At 35.0% G+C, this 21,372-nt stretch overlaps 1 protein-coding gene across 6 annotated transcripts in view; it reads left to right on the plus strand.

Moving 5' to 3' along the window:
- Positions 1–21,372, plus strand: part of PTBP2 (polypyrimidine tract binding protein 2) — an 83,599-nt gene that overhangs the window by 16,985 nt on the left and 45,242 nt on the right. For 5 of the 6 annotated variants that reach the window (XM_040471054.1, XM_040471055.1, XM_040471057.1 and 2 more), the window contains exon 3: positions 12,049–12,124. In XM_040471054.1, coding sequence (XP_040326988.1) covers positions 12,049–12,124 — 76 coding nt within the window. Of the gene's footprint in view, positions 1–1,509; positions 1,568–12,048; positions 12,125–21,372 lie in introns of those variants that run through there. The other variant, XM_040471060.1, reaches the window with a different exon arrangement.

The following is a 21,372-nucleotide window of genomic DNA, read 5'->3' on the forward strand; positions in this document are numbered from 1 at the left end:
ATAAAGGTTTAATGATTTTTCCCCCCTTATGAATAACCCATTTAGTACCAACTTAATTGAATAGTTCATGTTTTTTCCCCACTGATTGCATTGTCAGCTGTCAGATTTCCATAGATGGATGGAACTGTTTCTGGGCTATCTGTTCTGTTTCATTGTTTGTCTGTCCTGTACCAGTACCACAGTGTCTTAATTTAGTGTAGCGTCACAGTAAGTCTTGGAACCTTGTAGAGTGAATTTCACAACTTTGTTCTTCAAAATTGTCTTGGCACTTTCTTTACCATGTGTATTTTAAGATCAGTTGGCTGAGTTCCATGAAGACTTTTTGGTTTTGATTAAATTGCACTAAGTTTGGGGAGCTTGACTGGTTCAGTCGGTTAAGCATCTGACTCTTGATTCGGCTCAGGTCATGATCTCATGGTTCGTGAGATGGAGCCCTGTGCAAGGCTCTGCACTGACTGCACAGCGTGCTTGGGATTCTCTTTCTGCCCCTCCCCTGCTCCCGTGCATGCTCTCCCTCTGTCTCTCAAACATTTAAAGAAGTTTATAGGATAATTGTAATACTATATTTACATTATCAATAAAATAAGATGGCAGTGCTTGAGCTCAAAGGTAGGAAACTGTAACATTTGAAAAATTTACCTCTTTCTTCCCCATAATATTTTCTGCAATTATAGAGGTTATGCTTAATGCGTTAGTCAAAAAGGAAAGTAAATTAAATCACCAGTGATTTTACCAAAGTTAATCAGCACTGTATGTACTTCCCATCATTTCCTCTATATATTGCAAAGATTTTAAGCAGCTTATATATAAAGGGTGAGGAAAGAGGGACACGTCTTTGATAAATAGTTCAATTTCTTCCAAAGTTACTAGTTTATTTACTGCTTTCTTAGAAAATTATATTTTACTGGGTTTCAGATATCTCAGAATTCTATAGCATTTTTAAATTCCTTTTTATTGCTAATTTTGATCATTTGTATTCTGTTTATTTCTCTTGTCAGAGACCATATTTTACTGGTCTGTAAAAAGAATCAGCTTTTCTTATTTTTTTTTTTTTGTTTCTGTAATTGATTAATCTGTGTTGTATCCTTATTTTTCTGCCTCACATGAAATTTATTTTATTGTCTTTTAGTCTACTTGAGATCCTGAACTCATTGACTTTCTTGTTTAAAAATGGATTCAGGGGGCGCTTAGTCTGTTGAGCGTACGATTTTGGCTCAGGTCATGATCTCACGGTTCATGAGTTCAAGCCCTATGTCAGGCTCTGTGTTGACAGCTCAGAACCTGGAACCTGCTTCAGATTCTGTGTCTCCTCTCTTTGCCCCTTCTCTGCGTGTGTGCTCTGTCTCTAAACTAAATAAACATTAAAAAATTTTTTTTCTCAGACTGTCTTATAGTACTGTACTCACCCTTGTGATGAAATAATGGCTATGCGAGGAGATGAAGTGAGGTGAATGACATAGGTGCATTGTGATGTAGGATTAGGATGCTCTAGACCTTCTGACAATACCTCAGAAGAAGGATCATCTACTTCCAGGCTATGGTTGGCCATGAGTAACTGAAATTATAGGTAAGAGGGGACAACTGTATATGACTTGAAAATATTTTCTCCCATTCTGTAGGTCCTCAGGTTGCCTTTGGTGTCAAATCCAAAATATCATTGCCTAGACTCTTGTTAAGGAGCTTAGCACCTATGTTTTCTTTGAGTTTTATGCTTTCAGATCTTATATTCAAGTATTTAATTCATTTTGAGTTAGTTTTTGTGTATAGTTTGAGATAGTAGTCTAGTTTCATTCTTTTTATATGTGGCTGTTTAGTTTTCCCAGCACCATTTATTGAAGAGACTGTTTCCCCATTGTATATTTTTGGCTCCTTTGTCATAAATTAATTGACCATATATGTGTGTATGTGTGTGTGTGTGTATGTATGGTTGCATTTCTTTTCTATTGATCTATGTATCTAGTTTTTAGGCCAGTACCATCGTGTTTTGATTACTAGTTTGAAATCAGGGAGTGTGATGCCTTCAGCTTTGTTCTTCTTTATCAAGATTGCTTTAACTCTTCAGGGTCCTTTGTGGTTCTGTACAAATAGTAGGGTTGTGTGTTCTATTTCTGTGAAAAATGCTGTTGGAATTTTGTTTTTTTTTTATTTTTTTTTCAACGTTTTTTATTTATTTTTGGGACAGAGAGAGACAGAGCATGAATGGGGGAGGGGCAGAGAGAGAGGGAGACACGGAATCGGAAACAGGCTCCAGGCTCGAGCCATCAGCCCAGAGCCTGACGCGGTGCTCGAACTCACAGACCGCGAGATCGTGACCTGGCTGAAGTCGGACGCTTAACCGACTGCGCCACCCAGGCGCCCCGCTGTTGGAATTTTGATAGGGATTGCATTGAATTTGTAGATTGCTTTGGGTAGTATGAACATTTTAATGATACTGATTTTTTTCCAAACCAGGAGCACAGAACGTCTTTCCATTTATTTGTGTCAATTTTTTTCCCTTTTTAAATTTTTTTAAAACTTCATTATTAAACTTTCAAGATACATAAAAAGTAGTGTGAATGGTAATGGTACAGTAATACACAAATCCTTCCTGTTGGAGAATATTAAAGTAAATCTCAGAGATCATTTCATGTCCTCACTAAATACTTTATCGTGTGTCTCTAACATAATAATCTCCTAAGGATGATATTGATACCATTATTATACCTTAATAAAATTTAAAATAATTTCTTAATATCTAATTTCCAGCAGTAAGAATTTTCCATTTGCCTCAGAAATGTCTTGGCGCCTGGGTGGCTCAGTCAGTTAAGTGTCTGACTTTGGCTCCGGTCATGATCGCACAGTTTGTGGGTTTGAGCCCTGTGTCAGGCTCTGCGCAGACAGCTCAGAACCTAGAACCTGCTTCAGATTCTGTGTCTCCCTCTCTCTCTCTGCCCCTTTCCTGCTTGTGCTATCTCTCTGAATAAATAAACATTTAAAAAAAAATGTCTTTTTTTCCTCTTTCAAATCTGGATCCAAGGAAAGTCAGTATGCTGGTTTGGTTAATGTCTTTTAAGTCTCTATAAAGATAACTATGAATCAGTTTACCTTCCATTCCCTTTATTGCTTTTTCTTTTATTGCTTATTAGAGAAACTGGGTCACCTCTTCTGTACGGTTTTCCACTTTGTTGATTTTGGTGATTATACTTCCATGTCATTGTTTTACATGTTCCTCATGTCCTATTTCCTGAGGTGAGGCTTGATCAGATTCAGGTTTAATTTTTAGCAGGAATATTTTGTAGATGCACTGTGTGTTTTTCCTGTTGTATCACGCCAGGAGGAACATATCTCATTATCTTTTTGTGACGTTAACATTTATCAGGAGGTTCAGGTTTGGTTAGCATGATGTATCCAGTATAGTGCTCCCATTATCCTTTCATACCTTCTTGATTTTATTAGTTAATAATTGCAGTTTCGTTGGGTATTGCAAAAATGGTGATCCACTCCTCCCCCCGCCCCTGCCTATTTTAGATTTTTCTGTTAACTTTTTACGTCAGTATTTTGTCATATTGGAATTCCCTTTTTATAAGAAAACAGGCTTCTACATTTATTTCCCAGTCTTACTGCAATGATCATTGTTTAAGAAGTCTTTAATTTTTCATTTCGAGCTATTGAGAGCTTATAACACCAGTAGCTATGATGCTTACTTGCTTGAAGTATCATTTCTTTTTCTAGATCTTAGCCATTTCTTTAAAAAAAATCCTGGTTTCTTTGGGTGAGTAGTGGTCCTTAAGAGACCACAGTAACGTGGGTGCAAAGGTGCTAATTGCTGTTAGGTGGTCATTACTTCAAAGCCCTTTTAGTGAACAGAGCTAGCAAATAATTTGGAGACATAATATTGTGAGCTCATTTGTTATTTCCAATTTAACTTTACAGTTTTTACTTTTCTGATTTTATATTTCTACCTCTTGTATAAATTGAATAATTTTGCTTGCTAACATTAAAATTGTAATATATGTACATATATATACACTAGTTAAAAAGGAACATCAGTATTACACTGACATTATAATTACTGAATACAGTTTAAACTTTCTTTGCAGTTATTTTTGTCCTTATAGTATAAAAACAGAATATCAAAGTTTATTGAAAGAATTCTGTGTGTGGTTCTACTACCAAGCTGATAGGTTTCATGTTTTCATTTGGTTTTGATTTTTAGGGATTTTTTTTCCCCCTAACATTTTTGGCTAAATTTTCCCAAATCAAAAGTAAAATAAACTACATTTATAGAAGTCTGGTTAATACTTCCTGTCCACTCTCCTTTGCTTTGTCTATCCCATTATAGGTGTCATTTTCATCAATTTTTGGCTTATCCTTCTTTTGTGTAATGTAAACAAATGTGAATTGCTTCCTACATTCTCCTTCCCATCACCCTAGAGAGAGTGACAGTGTATACAGGTTATAACAGCTACAACTTCCTTTTTAATGATAAGTTTATCCTGGAGATCACTCCATGGCTGTACAGGGAAATTTTTGTCTTTTTTTTTTTTTTTTTTTTTTGTACTGCTGTATAGAAAATATATGAGTGCCTCCATTCCCGATAGCTTGTTGAATAGAGTATATTGTTTAGTGATTGGGGTTTTGCCAGTCTGATAGATGAGGTGGCACCTAAATGTAGTATTAATTTGAATTTGTTTTTTTCTATGATCAGGGTTAAACAGCTTTTCATATTAATCTTTTGCCCAATTTTTTAAATGGGGTAACTAGTCTTTCTAAAATTTTATAATCGTCTGCATTTGAAGTTTATATTCTCATTTTGATCCAAGTTATATAGGAATTATTTCAAAATTTCATCTGATTAAAACATTGAATTTTCAGAGTGCTGCCTGGGTAGCTCAGCTGGTTAAGTGTCTGACTCTTTGATTTCAGCTCAGGTCATGATCTCAGGGTCCGGAGATCGAGCCTCTTTCTGCCCCTTACCCACTGTATCTCTCTCTATTTAAAAAAAAAAAAAAAAAATAAAAAAACAAAGGTAAAATAAAACAATTGAATTTTGTTCAGTTTTTTTCCCCTCAAAATATTCTGTTTGAGCAAATATGGTTTGCACAATTTCTTCTTTATGGAATTTATTGAGTTACTCATTACATAGATTATGATCTGCTTTTGAGACTTTGACAGGTATTTAAATACAAGGATGAATTGCACATAACTGAAACATATCAGTTGGAGAATTAAAAAAACCGTAGTATACTAATATACTAGAATGCTACGAAGCTGTTGATAAAATGAACTAGATTAGTAGCGTTGATCTTTTTTTTAAAAAAATCTCTAAGCTGTTTTATTAAATGAAAGGAGAATGGTGTTAAGCAGCAGGTATGGTATGATTCTGTTTTGTATGAATATTAAAAATGTAGATATATATACATTTTTGGAAAGGAATTGTATTGAATTTAAGGACAAATTTTGGACTGTGGAGAACTTTACGTTTGCATCATTTTGGACTTGAAGTTTCTAAATTAATATTTGGAATTAATTAATATGGAATGTTTTCAGTGCTGTTTTATATGCTTATGTGTTCCTTTTAATATCCCTCTACCCTGCTATGAGTAGTGACTGCCCAGAATTACTTTATCTTTTTCATATTTTGTCATGTAAATGACAAAAATGTATTGTTTTATATTTTTAGTTTTGTGAAAATGGTATGCCTATTTTCTGTTTCTCTCACTTGTGTTTTACTTTAACAGTGTTTTTAATTATTAGTCATGCTTTTGTATATAGTTATGTAGTAACTCTTTGCAATGTAGTATTCATCTGTTAAAATACCCTGATCTCTTTTCTTGTTGGAATTCCTCTGGGTCATTTACTGTTTTTGACTTTAAGAATAATGCTGCTCTGAACATACTTGTACTACTTGGTTCATGTGTGCAAAAGTTTTTGAGGGTACATATCTAAGGACAAGTATTGCTAGGATGTACAGTGTGTTAAACTTCATAAGGTAGTACAGATTATTTGTCGGTGTTTTGCTCCAGTTAATGTTAACAGTAGTATACAAGAGTTCTTACTGTTTCAGATTCTCATCAGCACTTGGTCAAGTGTTAAATTCCTTGGTTTTTGCCATCTTGGTATGTAATAATTTCTTTGGTCTTTCTTTATATTTCCCTAATTATTAATGAGGCGTTACATCTTTATTTTCTCCCGACATATTTATGGTCATTAGTGTTTCTTTTGTGAAATTTTATGAAATATCTATTTATGTCTTTGCCTAATAAAAATTTGAATTTAACCAACTTTATAGTTTTTTATGTATTGCTATTGATTCTCTGTTATTTATGTTACTCATATCATTTCCTAGTTTGTAGATTTCCTTTTCACTTAATACTGTGTTTTGATGAATAAAAACTGCTAATTTTAATGTATAGAGTTTTAATATGGCCATGAGTTCCCATTGCCATCATAATTAAAATTATTTATGTGTTCTTTTTCCACCATTTGAATCTTTGCCTTGTTCTTATTGATATCTTTGCTGTTGATTGTTGGAAATCTTTAAAGCCATCTCTAGTAATAGTTTTTATGTTTTCATCTGTTGTTGGGATACAGTTTCTTTTAGAGAAATTTTGTGGCCACTCTGTAGGAGTATTTTCTCACACGGTTCATTTTCTTGTGTTATAACTTAAAGTCCTTACATGACCTGAGGGTCATAAAGATGTCTTCATACGTTACAGAAATTTTTAAATTAACGCCTCTTACATTTGTCTGTAACCCATCAGAAAATTACTATTTTTTGTGTATTGTATTAGATAGGGATACAATTTCAATTTTTGTGACCTTATAGAGATAACCAGTTAAATAAAAATGGCAGTGCCATTTCTTCACATTACAGGTAAATATGTGTTAGGGTGAAGGCTAAGTTACTGTAATAAAATGCAGAACACAGTGGCAGAAATAGGCAAGTTTATTTCTCATAAGCCAAAGTCCTGCTGGCTTAAAATGGTATCAGTTTGTTCCATAAAGGTTATTCACTAGGCCAGCTTCATCTTGTGGCTTCATTATTTCCTAAGCTTTTGTTCTTGTCTGCATGGTTTGGTGATGTATAATTGTGCTGTCTTGTTTCATTTTTTTCCTTTGATCATTCTCAACCTGAGGTTTGTCAAGGACACCAGGAATAGTCATGTGAGTGAGTTCCTTCCTTTCTGAAAATCTAGTTTTTCTCAGGAACTTGGTGTTGGCATCCTTGCCCCATGACTTTCTGTCGTGGTTCCTTCTTCTCCAGAAAAGAAAGTCTTCGGGCAGTTCTTAGTCCTGAAACCTGGCAGAGTCCAGGACTCTTGTCAGTCTCAGCCTCCAGTTACTGCTTGCCTTCCTGGTAGTTTCAGCAGCTCTTCCACCTGGGAGTGATGGATGGTATTTGGATTGTACTATTATGATGAACATAATATCTAATAATAAAATTAAAAAAATTTCAAATACTGGAATGATTGTAAAATGTCATTTAAATGTGCTTTTATACTTATCCTATATGTTTACGCTTATTTTTTCTTTGACATATAAGTTGTATCTTTCCATGTTAGCATTTTTCTGATTGTTTTTGTGGGATACTAATTTCTCATGAAATGGTCATTATACAGGAAAAAGTTTCTGTGGTCAGATTTTAAAAAGCACGTCAATGCGTATCTTAACACTTCATTTCTTTTTTTAACGGAATCTAAAATCAATTGATATCCATCTTAGATGAATTAATTATAAAAATATGTATTTTTAGTAGAGATTGTTATTCCGAATTTAAGTTCTAATTTAGTTTGTTTCCATAGCCAGTATTGTGGAACAGCCATCAATCACGATTCTGTTGAGTCATTTGATTTTATATCTTTTCCAAGTTAAGCATCAGTGTCAAGATATAGCAAATAAAATTGTCCTATCAGTTAATGTGGAAACATTAACGTTATTAGTACTATAGAATCACTTATTTTGGGCATAGTAGTGGTAAGCTTTATATTCAGTGGAAAAGCCAACATAACTTTAAAAAAAAAATTTTTTTTTTAATGTTTATTTTTGACAGAGCGTGAGCGAGCATGAGCGGGGGAGGGGCAGAGAGAGAGGGAGACACAGAATCTGGAGCCGGCTCCAGGCTCTGAGCTGTCAGCATGGAGCCCAACGCGGAGCCTGAACTCACAGACTGTGAGATCATGACCTGGGCCCAAGTTGGACGCTCAACCGACTGAGCCACCCAGGCACCCCATAACTTTTTTAAAAAATAATGTTTATAAACATATTTTCAGTAATTTTGGTAAAAATATCAAGAATTGCAAATAATTTTATATTCTACTGACTCTGTTATGAAGGCTGTTAAACCTACTGTATTTTAGCAGCATGTGTGAAATCATTTGAGGGAGAAACAAGACCACAAATAGAATGTTAAAAAAAAAATTCATTAATGAACATACATTGTAGGAAGGAGAGTGTTCTGCACACCACACATCAGAATTACAGGCTTTTATACTTCAGAAGACCTAAGATTCGTCACCCCTTATCTCCAGAGTTACTTATGAACCCCCACTGGTATGGAAGGATTATGACTCCCGCAAACATCTAAAAAGTAAACTAATAATATTTATATACATGAAAACAGGTCAAGTATACTTTTGAAAAGTATAGGAGTCTGTGTTTTCTGAGAACTTGGGCAACTGTTAATAATAATCAGCATTCATTCATTAGTCAACAGTTATATATGGACCCTGTGCTTGGTTGACACTTCGGAATATTATAGTGAACACTGCTGCGGTGGGCTAGGCACACTGTCTGGTAACCACTGTTTGTGTGTTACAGCATTTAATCCCAAGGATTTTAATGTAAATACTTTCTCCATATTACAAATGAGGAAGTTAAAACTTAGGATAGTTATTTACTAGTTACATAGCTGGTAGGTGGAAACTAGACTACAGAGCCCCTTTTCCTTTTTTTTTTTTTTTTAATTTTTTTTTCAATGTTTATTTATTTTTGGGACAGAGAGAGACAGAGCATGAACGGGGGAGGGGCAGAGAGAGAGGGAGACACAGAATCGGAAACAGGCTCCAGGCTCCGAGCCATCAGCCCAGAGCCTGATGCGGGGCTCGAACTCACGGACCGCGAGATCGTGACCTGGCTGAAGTCGGACGCTTAACCAACTGCGCCACCCATGCGCCCCCAGAGCCCCTTTTCTTAATGCAATATTGCATACTTGTCATAAAAACAATGAAAACTAGGTTAATCTATTACATCAGTAGACTGAAAAAAGAAAAATCACATTTGACAAATCTAATATCCACTTATGACAAAGGCTAGAAATAGATGAGAACTTCCTCAACTTGATGAAAAATATCTACAAAAAATAAAAAACCTACAGGTAACATCGTACTTAATGGTGAGAAACTCAGCACTTTCTAAGATTAGGTATAAGGAAAGGACATTCCATCTCATCACTTCCTTTCAACATCCTATTGGAAGCTTTTGCTAATGTGGTAGGGCAAGAAAAGAGAAAAGGTACACAGATCAAGAAAGAAGAGATAAAATTGTTCACAGGTGACATGGTATATGTAGAAAATCTGAAAGAACTGAAAAAAATCTAGAACTAAGAAGCAATAATTGCACTGTTGCAGGATTCAAGGTTCATATACAAACATCGGCTGCTTTCCTATATATCAGTGGTGAACAAGTGCAATTTGAGATTAAAAACACAGTATCACTGACAGAACCGCAGAAAGTGAAATACCTAGGTATAAATCTGACAAAATATATAGAAGATCTATGTGAGGAAAACTGCAAAACTCTGATTAATGAACCAAAAACCAAAATAAATGGAGAGATATTCCATGTTTGTGGATAGTAAGACTCAGTATTGTCACGATACTGGTTCTTTCCAGGTTGACGTACAGATTTAGTGCAATCCTAGTCCAAATTACAGCAAGTTATTTTATGGATATCAACAAACAGATTCTAAAGTTTCTGTGGAGAGGCAGAAGACCCCAGAATAGTCAACACAATATTGAAGAAGAACAGAATCGGAGGACTGATCCTGCCCAATTTCAGCACTTACTGTGAAGCTACTGTAATTGAGACAGTGTGGTTTTGGTGAAAGAATAGACAAATAGGTCAGTGGAACAGAATAGAGATCCTAGTATAGAGCCCCCTGTAACCATAGCTTATCTTTGATGACAGAGCAAAGGCAAGACAGTGGAGCAAATAATGGCGTTTTAACAAATGCTGCTGGAATAATTGGACATCTACTTGCAAAAGAATGAATCCAGACGCAGTTAACACTCTTCTGAAAAATTAACTCAAAGTATATCATAAACCTAAATGTAAAATGCAAAACTGTAAAATTCTTAGAATATAGGAGAAAACCTATATGATCTTGGGTATGATGATGCCTTTTTAGATATAACACCAACGACACAGTCCATGAAAATATAATTGATATGCTGGACCACATTAAAATTAAAAACTTCTCTTTAAAAGACAGTATCAAGAGAATTAGAAGCTAAGCCCCAGACTGGAGAAGGCATTTGCAAAAGATACATCTGATAAAGGACAAAACAGACCAAGAACTCTTAGAACTTAACAGTGGGAAAACAATTAGAAAATGGACCAAAGATCGTAATAGTCACTTCACCAAAGACGACGTACAGATGGCAAATAAGCATATGAAAAGATATTCCACAAAATATGTCATTGAGGAAATGTAAACTAAAACAAGATACACACCTATCAGAATTGCCAAAATGTGGAGCACTGACAATCTTTAATGCTGACGAGGATGTGAAGCAACAGGAATTTTCAACGTTTATTTATTTTTGGGACAGAGAGAGACAGAGCATGAACGGGGGAGGGGCAGAGAGAGAGGGAGACACAGAATCGGAAACAGGTTCCAGGCTCTGAGCCATCAGCCCAGAGCCCGACGCGGGGCTCGAACTCACGGACCGCGAGATCGTGACTTGGCTGAAGTCGGACACTCAACCGACTGCGCCACCCAGGCGCCCCAGCAACAGGAATTTTCATATGTTGTTAGTGGGAATGCAAAATGGTATAATCACTTTGAAAAACAGTTTGGCAGTTTTATAAAACTAAATGTACTCTTAACACAAAATCCAGCAATTGTGCATATTGGTATTTACCCAGAGGAGTTGAAAACTTAATGTACACACAAAACCCTGCACACAGATATTTATAGCAGCCTTATAGTCAAAACTTGGGAGCATCCAAAAGTGTTTGTGGTATGTCTAGACACTGGGATAATTTTCAGAAGTAAAAGAAAATGACCTATCAAGCCAAGAAAAGATAAGGGGGAGCCTTAAATCCATGTTACTAAATGAAAGAAGCCATTCTAAGAAGTCTACATACTGTATGATTCTAACTATATGACGTCCTGGAAAAGGCAGAACTCTAGAGACCGTAAAAGCTTAAGTGGTCACCAGGGATGGGGTTGGGGAAGGATGAATAAAGCAGAGCACAGAGAATTTCTTAGGTCAATGAAAATCCTCTATATGATATTGTAATGATAGAAATACATCCTAACACATTTGTTCAAACCTGCTGAACGTACAACATCAATACCCTCCGGTAAACTGCAGACTTTCAGTGATTATGAAGTGTCCATGCGGGTTGATCCTTGGTAAAAACTGTACCACTGTGGTGGGAGTTGCTGATCATGAGGGAAGCTATGTATGTATGGGGGAAGGGAGTAAATAGAAGTCTCTGTTGGCTGCCTTCTCAATTTTCTTGCAAACCTAAAGCTGCTCTTAAAAATTAAAAGAAAAAAAAGAAAGCTTGGAAACATTTTTATTATTGGTAGTGAGCCAATACTTAGGTGAAAGGAAGAAAGGAAGCCCTGTTGGCTTTGTGGAAAAGAGAGAGATTGACAAGAAAGTTAATTTTCTATTTTAGTGGTTAAACTTCTAAAATATTTTAAAATACTGCCAATAGTGTATGTAACACCTGACATTTGTTTTTCAGTGTGAATACTTGGAAAATACAGATAAGTGATGGATTAATATTTTTAAATTTAAAGATAACTTATGTTAATGTGTTTGTTTTTTCTAGAGAGGATCTGACGAACTACTCTCAGGCAGTGTTCTCAGTAGTCCAAACTCTAATATGAGCAGCATGGTGGTTACAGGTAAGTGTTACTCTCTTAACAGTGTTTAATTTAATTATTTGCCATTTTATGGGTCAGAATATTAAAACTAATATTTAGTCTGCTTTACCAGAATAGCCTTTTATAATTTATGTTAAATGTTTTATATGTTCCTGTTGGAGAAAAAAAAATGTTTCTGTTGAAACACTACAGAGGAAGTTTTACTAGAGTATATATGTGTCAAGTAAAATACCTAAAATTGGTGACTTTTGTGGACAAGTAGTAAGTGTTTTTGCCCTTTCTTTAATCACAAAAATATAACCTTTTCCTTTCATGTTAAAAGTCCCCTCATTCTTGCCCCTTTTATCCTTTTGTTTTTAGTTTTTGTGTTTGAGTGTCTTACAGAAAAATTTTTTATAATAGTTCCCCCCACCGCCCTAGGCATGTGTTCCAAGATTTGCAGTGGATGCCTGAAACTGTAGATGGTACAAAACCCTATATATACAGTGTTTTTTCTTGTACATACAAATCTATAAAGCTTAATTTATAAATTAGGCACATTAAGAGATTAACGAAAACTAAAAATAGGACAGTGATAACAATAAACTGTAATAAAAGCTATGTGAATGTGCATACTCTCTCCCTCTGTCTCTCAAAATATTGTATTGTACTCACCCTTTGTCTTCCTGTGATGGTGTGAGATTATAAAATGGCTGTGTGATGAGATGAAGCAAGGTGAATGATGTATAGGCATTGTGATACAGTGTTAGGGTACTGTTGGCCTTTTGACAGTATTTTAGGAGGATCATCTGCTTCTGGATCATGGTTGACTACTGGTACCTGAAACCATAGAAAGTGAAACAGCAGATAAAGGGAATTACTATATTTGAAGTATTCTCTATCCCACAAGCTCTAAAGCCCAACTAAATAAAAGTCAAAAGATTGAGCTAGATAGTTTTCTTTTCTGTGTGCTTTCAACCTTTTTTTCTTTGCTATAACAATATTTTAATTCTTTGAATTGGGTTTTTTAATGTTTTCTCCATATTATCTTCATAGGGTATTTTTCTTAAATTGTATATATGTCTGAAATAAAGTTGGTTGTTTGTAAGGTCTGTCTTAAACAAATATAAACTAATTTTTAGACTCTTGTTTTATGGATCAAAATTTGATATGGGGATAATGATGATAATGACGATGAATTAATTATTCTGCCTATACCCCTGCATTTTACACTGTTTACCTAAAACCGAAGTTCCTTTTTTCTGAACCCTTTCCTGAATTACTTGCTTGAGGAATTAATTGTTTTGGGTAGTAAAAGGATTGTAAAAAACTAGAAGCATTTTGATTTATTTCAGGTAGCCATTGCTTATGTATAGGTGCGCCTTGGCACACACATACATATGCCTGGCAGTTCAGTTAAGTAAAAACTATAATGAAGTACTTAACATAGTCATAATGATGTGATAATGAATTTGCCCACACATCATTATTATTGACTTTTCCGTGATTACAAAACAAAATCACTAGGCCATGATTTTGACAGTCAAAATACTGTGTACAAATAATTGAACAAATAGGTTCAAATGTCTAATGCTGCTTTGCCACTTTGATTTTTTAAAACAATTCATATAGTGATGAATAGTTGAAATGTTTTAAAAATTAGTATGTAGGGCTATGACAGAATAACTGATAGCACCCTTTCCTTCTCCTTCCATGTGCCCTCCAAAAAAAAATAATAATAACTACAAAACTGTATAAAATATATTGTCTTGAATTGATGAGCAGACAGTACCAGATAAAGATCCCTGAGAGAAGGGAAATCCATGAGGGGAGTTGCATGATCACTTTGGCTTTCTGCCTTGGGCTTACCCTATTCTTGTAGCACAGGAAAGGAGAATCTAAGCAGAGCATGGAGGTCTCACTGAGCTGGAAAGACAGACTGGAATTCAAAGCTGCTCAGACATCTGGGATTTGCGAAGGGTCCTGAAAAAGGAAGCTCTCCAGGGGTTTGGGCATTTTGCAGGGGTCAGAATTCAGTATGGTGATTCACCTGATTCAGAATTTTGAATAATAGCTGGGCTGCCTGTATACAGGTTGAGAACTCTGCATGATCTGTCAGAATGGACCTGTTCTGGGGTTGAGAGCTAAAGTGGTGATTCCCAAGGTTCTGTGGTGCTCTGAGATCTTGGGAGTTCTGGGAAGTCAGAATGCAGACATCTTGGAGAGAACCTCAGGCATTCAATTTAGACTACAGAAAGCCCAGTCCTTAAGAGAATGGATCACCCATTACACTAAGCACCAACCTTAAAACGAAGAGTGAAGAGGGGCGCCTGGGTGGCGCAGTCGGTAAAGCGTCCGACTTCAGCCAGGTCACGATCTCGCTGTCTGTGAGTTCGAGCCCCGTGTCAGGCTCTGGGCTGATGGCTCGGAGCCTGGAGCCTGTTTCCGATTCTGTGTCTCCCTCTCTCTCTGCCCCTCCCCCGTTCATGCTCTGTCTCTCTCTGTCCCAAAAATAAAAATAAACGTTGAAAAAAAAATTAAAAAAAAAAAAACCGAAGAGTGAAGAAGCTAGATAGTTTGGCCTGACAAGACAATAAGGATCACCAGTAATTTAATTTCTTGCCTAAACAAAACCACACCCCCTAAGGAAGACATGACTCAGTCTTTTTTTGTGAACTATCATTCATAATATCCCCCGTACCATCAAAAATTACAAATTATGGAAAGAAGCATGAAAACATTCCATCTAATAGAGAAGCATTCAACAGGAGCGGACACCAAAATGACCTAGATAGTGGAATTAACACACAAGGATTATAGATATTTTTAAAGCTATAAAGGAAAATATTAGTGAGTGAACACACAGACTGTGTGTTGATGTTTATATGACAACAGCACTAAGTGAAGATAAATAGAATTTTACAGTTGTAAGGTTTTTATTTACATGAAGTGATAAAATATTAACTCTAACTTAAAGTAGATTCTATTAAGGTTGCATACTGAAATAATTAAAAAAACATACAAAGAAGTACAGTTAAAAGTGAATAGAGAAAAGGTTGGGAGGACTGATTCCCTGTTTTCAAGTTACAATAAAGCTGAGTAATCAAAACAGTATCATAGTGGTATAAAGAAAGATAAATAGATGAATAGAACAGAATAGAATCCAGAAATAAACCTACATAATTATGGACAACTGGTTTTTGACTAAGGTATCTATGCAAAAACCAAAAACAAAACACCAAAACACACTTGGATGTGTATCCCATACCATATTGAAGAATTAACTCTGAGTGGACCTAGAAGAAACATAGTAAAAAAATTTTGTGACCTTGGATTAGGCAGACGTTTCTTTGATAGGACCCCAAAAGTACTATAAAAGAACAAGTGGGATTTCATCAGCTTTTAGACTCTAAGTTCTTTTGCAGATACTGATAGTAGAATGAAAACACAAACCATAGAGTAGCAGAATATCTTTACAGAGCATATGGAACTTTGATCCAGAATATATAAATTCAGACTGTATAAATGCTAAAACTTAAGGCAACAAACAACCTAGTGTAATAAATTGGCAAAAATACTTGATAGTTCAGCAAAAACATATGGCAGATAAGTACATGAAAAAGATGCTCTATGTCATTAATCATTAGATGCAAATTGAAGTGAGATAACATTACGCACCTGTTATAATGGCTAATATTTAAGAGATTGACCATACTAAGTGTTGGAAAGGATGTGGATGAACTGTAACTCTCATGTTGGTGAGAATGTAAACTTGAAGAACTACTTGGACAAAATAATCTTGCAGATTCTTAAAAAGTTAAACTACCAAATGACGTTTGTCAGCTGTTTATCTCTTAGGCATTTATGCATGAAAAATGAAGGCATATGTTCATTTAAAAAAAACCCCAAAAACTAAAAAACTCAGTTGAATGTTCATAATAGCTTGTTTGTAATAAGCAAAGCCATAAACAATCCACATGTCCATCAACAGATGAATGGATAAATAGATTGCAATTTTGGCCTCGTATTCCTTTGGATACAATGAAATACTACTCAGACATGTAGAATAAGCTATTTTTCTTTTATGAAAGCTGTCTGCCCAATGTGGGGCTTGAATTCATGACCCCAACATCAAGAGTCTTATGCTGTACTGAGCCGCCACTCCTGGAATAAGATATTGATGCATGTAATAGCAGGGATAAATACCCAAATAATGCTACTGTGTAAAAGAAATCGGCGGGGGAGGGGGAGTACATTCTGTATGAATTCATTTATATAAAACCCAAGAAGATACAAACTGAAGCAGATTGGATTTGGGGGTGGGGAGGAGCCAGGGGGATGGGTTGCAAAGGGTACAAGGAAATTTAGGGGTGAATGATATATATACTCTCTTAGGGTGAAGATTTCATGGATGTTTGCATATGTCAGAACTTGTCAAATTGTATACTTTAAATGTATGCAGCTTATTGCATGTGAATAATACCTCAGAAAGGCTGTTTAAAAGGAAAAAGCCCATGGAGGAATTAAAATGGAATATTATCAAATATTCTGTTAGTGCAGTGCAAGAGAAGAACACCACGAAAACACCAGGCAATAAGAAAATAAACAGATGTTAAACATAAATGTGTAAATGTAAGTTAGCAAAAAAAAAAACAAAAAACAAAAACCCAAAAAACCCTTTAATCTGCTGTAGTAACCACTAGCTGTATGAGGCCATGAACTGTGCTGTTCCTAATGGAGATGTATGTGTGGAGATGTATGCCTTTGTGTTTCAAAAACATAGTATCAAAAGTAATAATGTAAAATATTTCATTTTTTAAAATATTGACTATATGTTGATATGGTAATATTTCAGATACATTGATCTAAAATCTATTCTTAAAATTAATTTCACTCCTCATTTTTTGACGTGGTTAATAGAATATTTAAAATTACATGACTTGCAGAATATTTCCTTTGGACATTAGTGGTCTAAGAAGTCCAATTAAAAGGCAAAGATTGTCAGACTGGATTAAAAAGCAAGGTCTGACTGCAGTATCTTCTAGAGTCAGGTTGAAGTACACAGATAGGCTGAAAGTAAAGAGGATTGAAAATAATATTCTGTGCAAACAACAAGCACAAGAAAGTTCATCTGATTATATTAGCCTCAGAGTAAAATTCAAGACAGGAGTATTACCAGATATAAAAATATCATATTTTGTAGTGCTTAAAGGGCACTACACTTTATACCAGTAATAACAGAGCTTCAAAGTTTATGAAAAAATACATGTATGTGTAAAACTAAAGAGAGAAACCAGTCTATAATCATTGTTGGATATTTTAACATTTCTTACAGTAATTGATAAGACAGATCTTTAAAATAAATAGAGGATTTGAACAGTGCTGAACATTCAGCTGGGCTTAACTCACATTCACAAAACTATACCCTAACTGCAGAAAAACTTCTCAAGTGTATATAGCACCATGATCGACTATATATTAGGACATAAAATAATAGATTTCAAATGACTGAAAGCTTATATAATATCTGATCATAGTAGAATTTAAGTAAGAATCACCAAATATTTGAAAATTGAACTACACAATTCTGAATAATACATGAAGATATAAAGGGCATCTGACTGAATGAAAGTGAAAATATATTAAAATTTGTTGGCTCATTTGAGAAAGTACATGGGAAAAATATGTCTATGTATATACCCATATTAGAAAATACCTACTTTAGAAAAAGCTTTAGAGGTGCCTGAGTGGCTCAGTCAGTTAAGCATCAAACTCTTGATTTTGGCTCAGGTCAGGATCTCATGGTTCAGGAGTTCAAGCCTTGTGTCAGGTTCTACGTTGACAGTGTGGATGGAGCTTGCTTGAGATTCTCTCTCTCCCTGTCTGTCTGCCCCTCCGCTGCTTGTACATATGTATGCTCTCCTTGTCTCTCTCAAATAAGCATTTTTTAAAAAAGTTTACTCTGTCAAGAAAAGAAAGCTATATTACCAATATCAGGAATGAAAGTAGAGGTACCACTACAGATCCTACAGAAACTAACAGGAAAATAAGGCAGTACTACATAAAGAGTAGTAATGCCAATAAATTCAGCAACCTAGGTGATATAGACAAGATCCTTCACAAACCTAAGTTAGCAAAACACTGACATAAACTGTTACTCCATAATATATACAGATTAGCTCTATGTCTATTATAAAAATTAGATTAGTAATCTTCTCACAAAGATTACTCCAGGCATAGGTGATTTCACTCATAGGTGAGTTTACTCAGATATGGGTGGTTTCACTGTTGTATTTTATGAAACTTCAAAGTAGGAAATAATAGCCATCTTCAGTATACTGCTTTTAGAAAAAGAGAAGCAGAGAATACTCCAAATTCACTTTGTGATGCTGCTATGACTGATACCAAAACCTAACAAAGAGGATATAAGAAATCGAGATTTCAAACCAGTATTTTTCATTAACATAAATGCAGATATTCTTAACAAAATGTTAGATTATCATATCTAGCAGTTTCTAAATGATAATTCATGATTATTAATTGAGGCGGACCCAAGGATTGTAAGGTTTAACATTTCAAAGTGAACTCAGTGTAAATTATCACAATAATAGAATGAAGGGGAAAAAATGTCAATAGGAGAATAGGACAGATACAATAGGACTGATACAGCATTCATTCATGATAAAACTCAGAAAACTGGTAAGGGAACTTCCACAGATTGAGTGAGGGACATCCAGTAAGAGCCTAAAACAAATTCCATTCTTTAATGGTGAAATATTGAATGTTTTCTCTTTAAAAGCAGGAATGAAGTAATGTCTGTTTTCACATTTTCTCCTGCTTTTTGTTTACATAGGGCAAATAAAATAGCATAAAGATTAGAAAGGAAGAAGTAAAACTATCTTCTCAATAAACATAATTTTTAAAATAAAAAACCCAAAGGAATCTAAAATGTGCATAGAACTGATCAGTGAATTTAGAATGGTTATATGATGCCAGTTCAGTATACAAAAATTGTTTCCTGATATTATTAGCAAATTACTGGAAAATGAAATGAAAAAAATCCATTTACAAAAATACCAGAAACACAAATATCAAGGAATACATTTAACAAATAATTTGGGAGACAAGTATACCAGTAACTATATAAGATGCTACAAAGAGATATTAAAGACCTGAATGAGGAAGAAACCATGTTCATGAATTAGAAGGCTCAATATGTTAAAATGTCATTTTCCCCCAAATTGGATGGAATTGAATCTATAAGTCAGTCAAGCTCAACAGGCTTTTACATTGAAATTGACAAGTTGATTCTAAAATTTATGTGGAAATAAAAAAGGACCTAGATTAAAACCATTTTCCAAAAGAAAAAAAAAGTGACACTATCTGATTTCAAGATTCACTGTAAATTTGTGGTAATCAAACAGTTTAATATTAGCAGGATTAGTATTTATAGAATAGTGTGCAGAAAGAAGCTCCTATATTTATGATCAACTGATTATTTACAAAGGTGCCTTGGTCATTCATTTGGGGAAATGGTGCCAGAAAACAGAAACACATATGAAAAAAAGAAACAAACTACCTGATACTGTACAGAAAAGTTAGATGGATGTATATCTAAACCTAAAAAACTAAACACATAAAGCATTTTGAAAAAATATAGAGTATATATCTAACCTTCAGGTAAATGAAGATTTTTTTTAGAGAACACACAAAAACCACTACCCATAAAAGAATAATTTATAAACTAGACATTTCATCTAAATGAAAAACTCATCAAAAGTCACTGTTAAGACAATGAACAGGCAAGGCACGGGTTGGGAAAAGATCCTAATATTCACATATTTGTGCATATATCTGACAAAGGACTTCTATCCAAAATACCTTAAGAATTCTTTCACATCTGTAAGCACAAACAGCCTAATTTTTTTTGAAATAGACCAAAGAAGGTATATGAATGGTTGATAAATGCACGAAAATAATATATTTGTCATCAGGAAAACACAAGTTATAACTGCTGTGAGGTGTGTCACACCCACTGGAATTTAAGCTAAAATTAAACGGATTGGCAATGTAAATGTTGATGAGGAAGGATGTGGAGCAATTGGAACAACTTGCCATTGCTGGTGAAAGTGTAAAATAGTTTGGAAAACAACTTTGGCAGTATTTTATAAAGTTAAACATGAACACAGCTTATGGCCTCGTACTTTCTGGTCTAGGTTTTTACCCAGTGTAAACATGTTCACTGTAAGACTTGTACAAATGTGTATAAAAAACTTGATTTATGATGGTCCCAAACTTGAAATTACCCAAATGTCTGTAAATAGGAAAATGTCAGTGAATTGTAGTATAATCAAACAGTAGATTACTACTTACTCATAACAAAAGAATGATTATTAACACAAAAACATGAGTGAATATTAGTAGACCTTCTATGAACCAAAAGAAGCTAGACACAAGAGTACTCACTGTGTGATTCCATTTTTATAAAGAACAGATAATCAAGTTTTAGTATAGTAGCCAGAATAAGGGTTGCCTGTGGGTGTTCGGATGAACAGGAAGTACAAGGGAATTAATTCTCTGTGGTGTTGGACATGTTCTATATGGATTTACAGAGTTTTCAAACAAGTCCAGAATTCGTTTGAAACCGTAGAATACTTCTGGGAACCATGAGCTAGTCCTAGTTTTATCTTGCTGGAATGTGAAATATGAGACGGGAGTGACTAAAGTTGAGTTCTGATAGGTAGAGGTTTGCATATAAGATTTGATTTGTTATGTTAGGGAGCTTGGACTTTACCACATTTACATTTTAGAAAAGATTTTTCTTCCATGTGTGTTTCGTGGGGTATGGAGTGAGGGTTACTACTGTACACAGGGTAGACAAACACTGTACTGTCATCTCCAGAGATATTAAGGTGTTCTGAATTTTAGGTTCTTAGAATATGGAAGAAATAATGTATCAAGAAATTAGAACTTCTGAGTTATTTGGAAGTAGACTGGTTTGGGAGAAGTATTCGTTTGGGTTTAGATAATCACTAGATTGATGGATGATAGTCCCATTAACAAAGGGAAGATCATGGAAAAGGAGATTGGGTTTTGGTGGAAAGAAACAATAATTTGTTACTATCTTTTTAAAAGTATCTTTAGGGGCGCCTGGGTGGCACAGTCGGTTAAGCGTCCGACTTCAACCAGGTCACGATCTCACGGTCCGTGAGTTCGAGCCCCGCGTCAGGCTCTGGGCTGATGGCTCGGAGCCTGGAGCCTGTTTCCGATTCTGTGTCTCCCTCTCTCTC

The sequence above is a fragment of the Herpailurus yagouaroundi genome, unplaced genomic scaffold, assembly GCF_014898765.1.
Source record: "Herpailurus yagouaroundi ecotype Mexico unplaced genomic scaffold, PumYag 77, whole genome shotgun sequence".
Classification (NCBI taxonomy): Eukaryota; Metazoa; Chordata; class Mammalia; order Carnivora; family Felidae; genus Herpailurus; species Herpailurus yagouaroundi.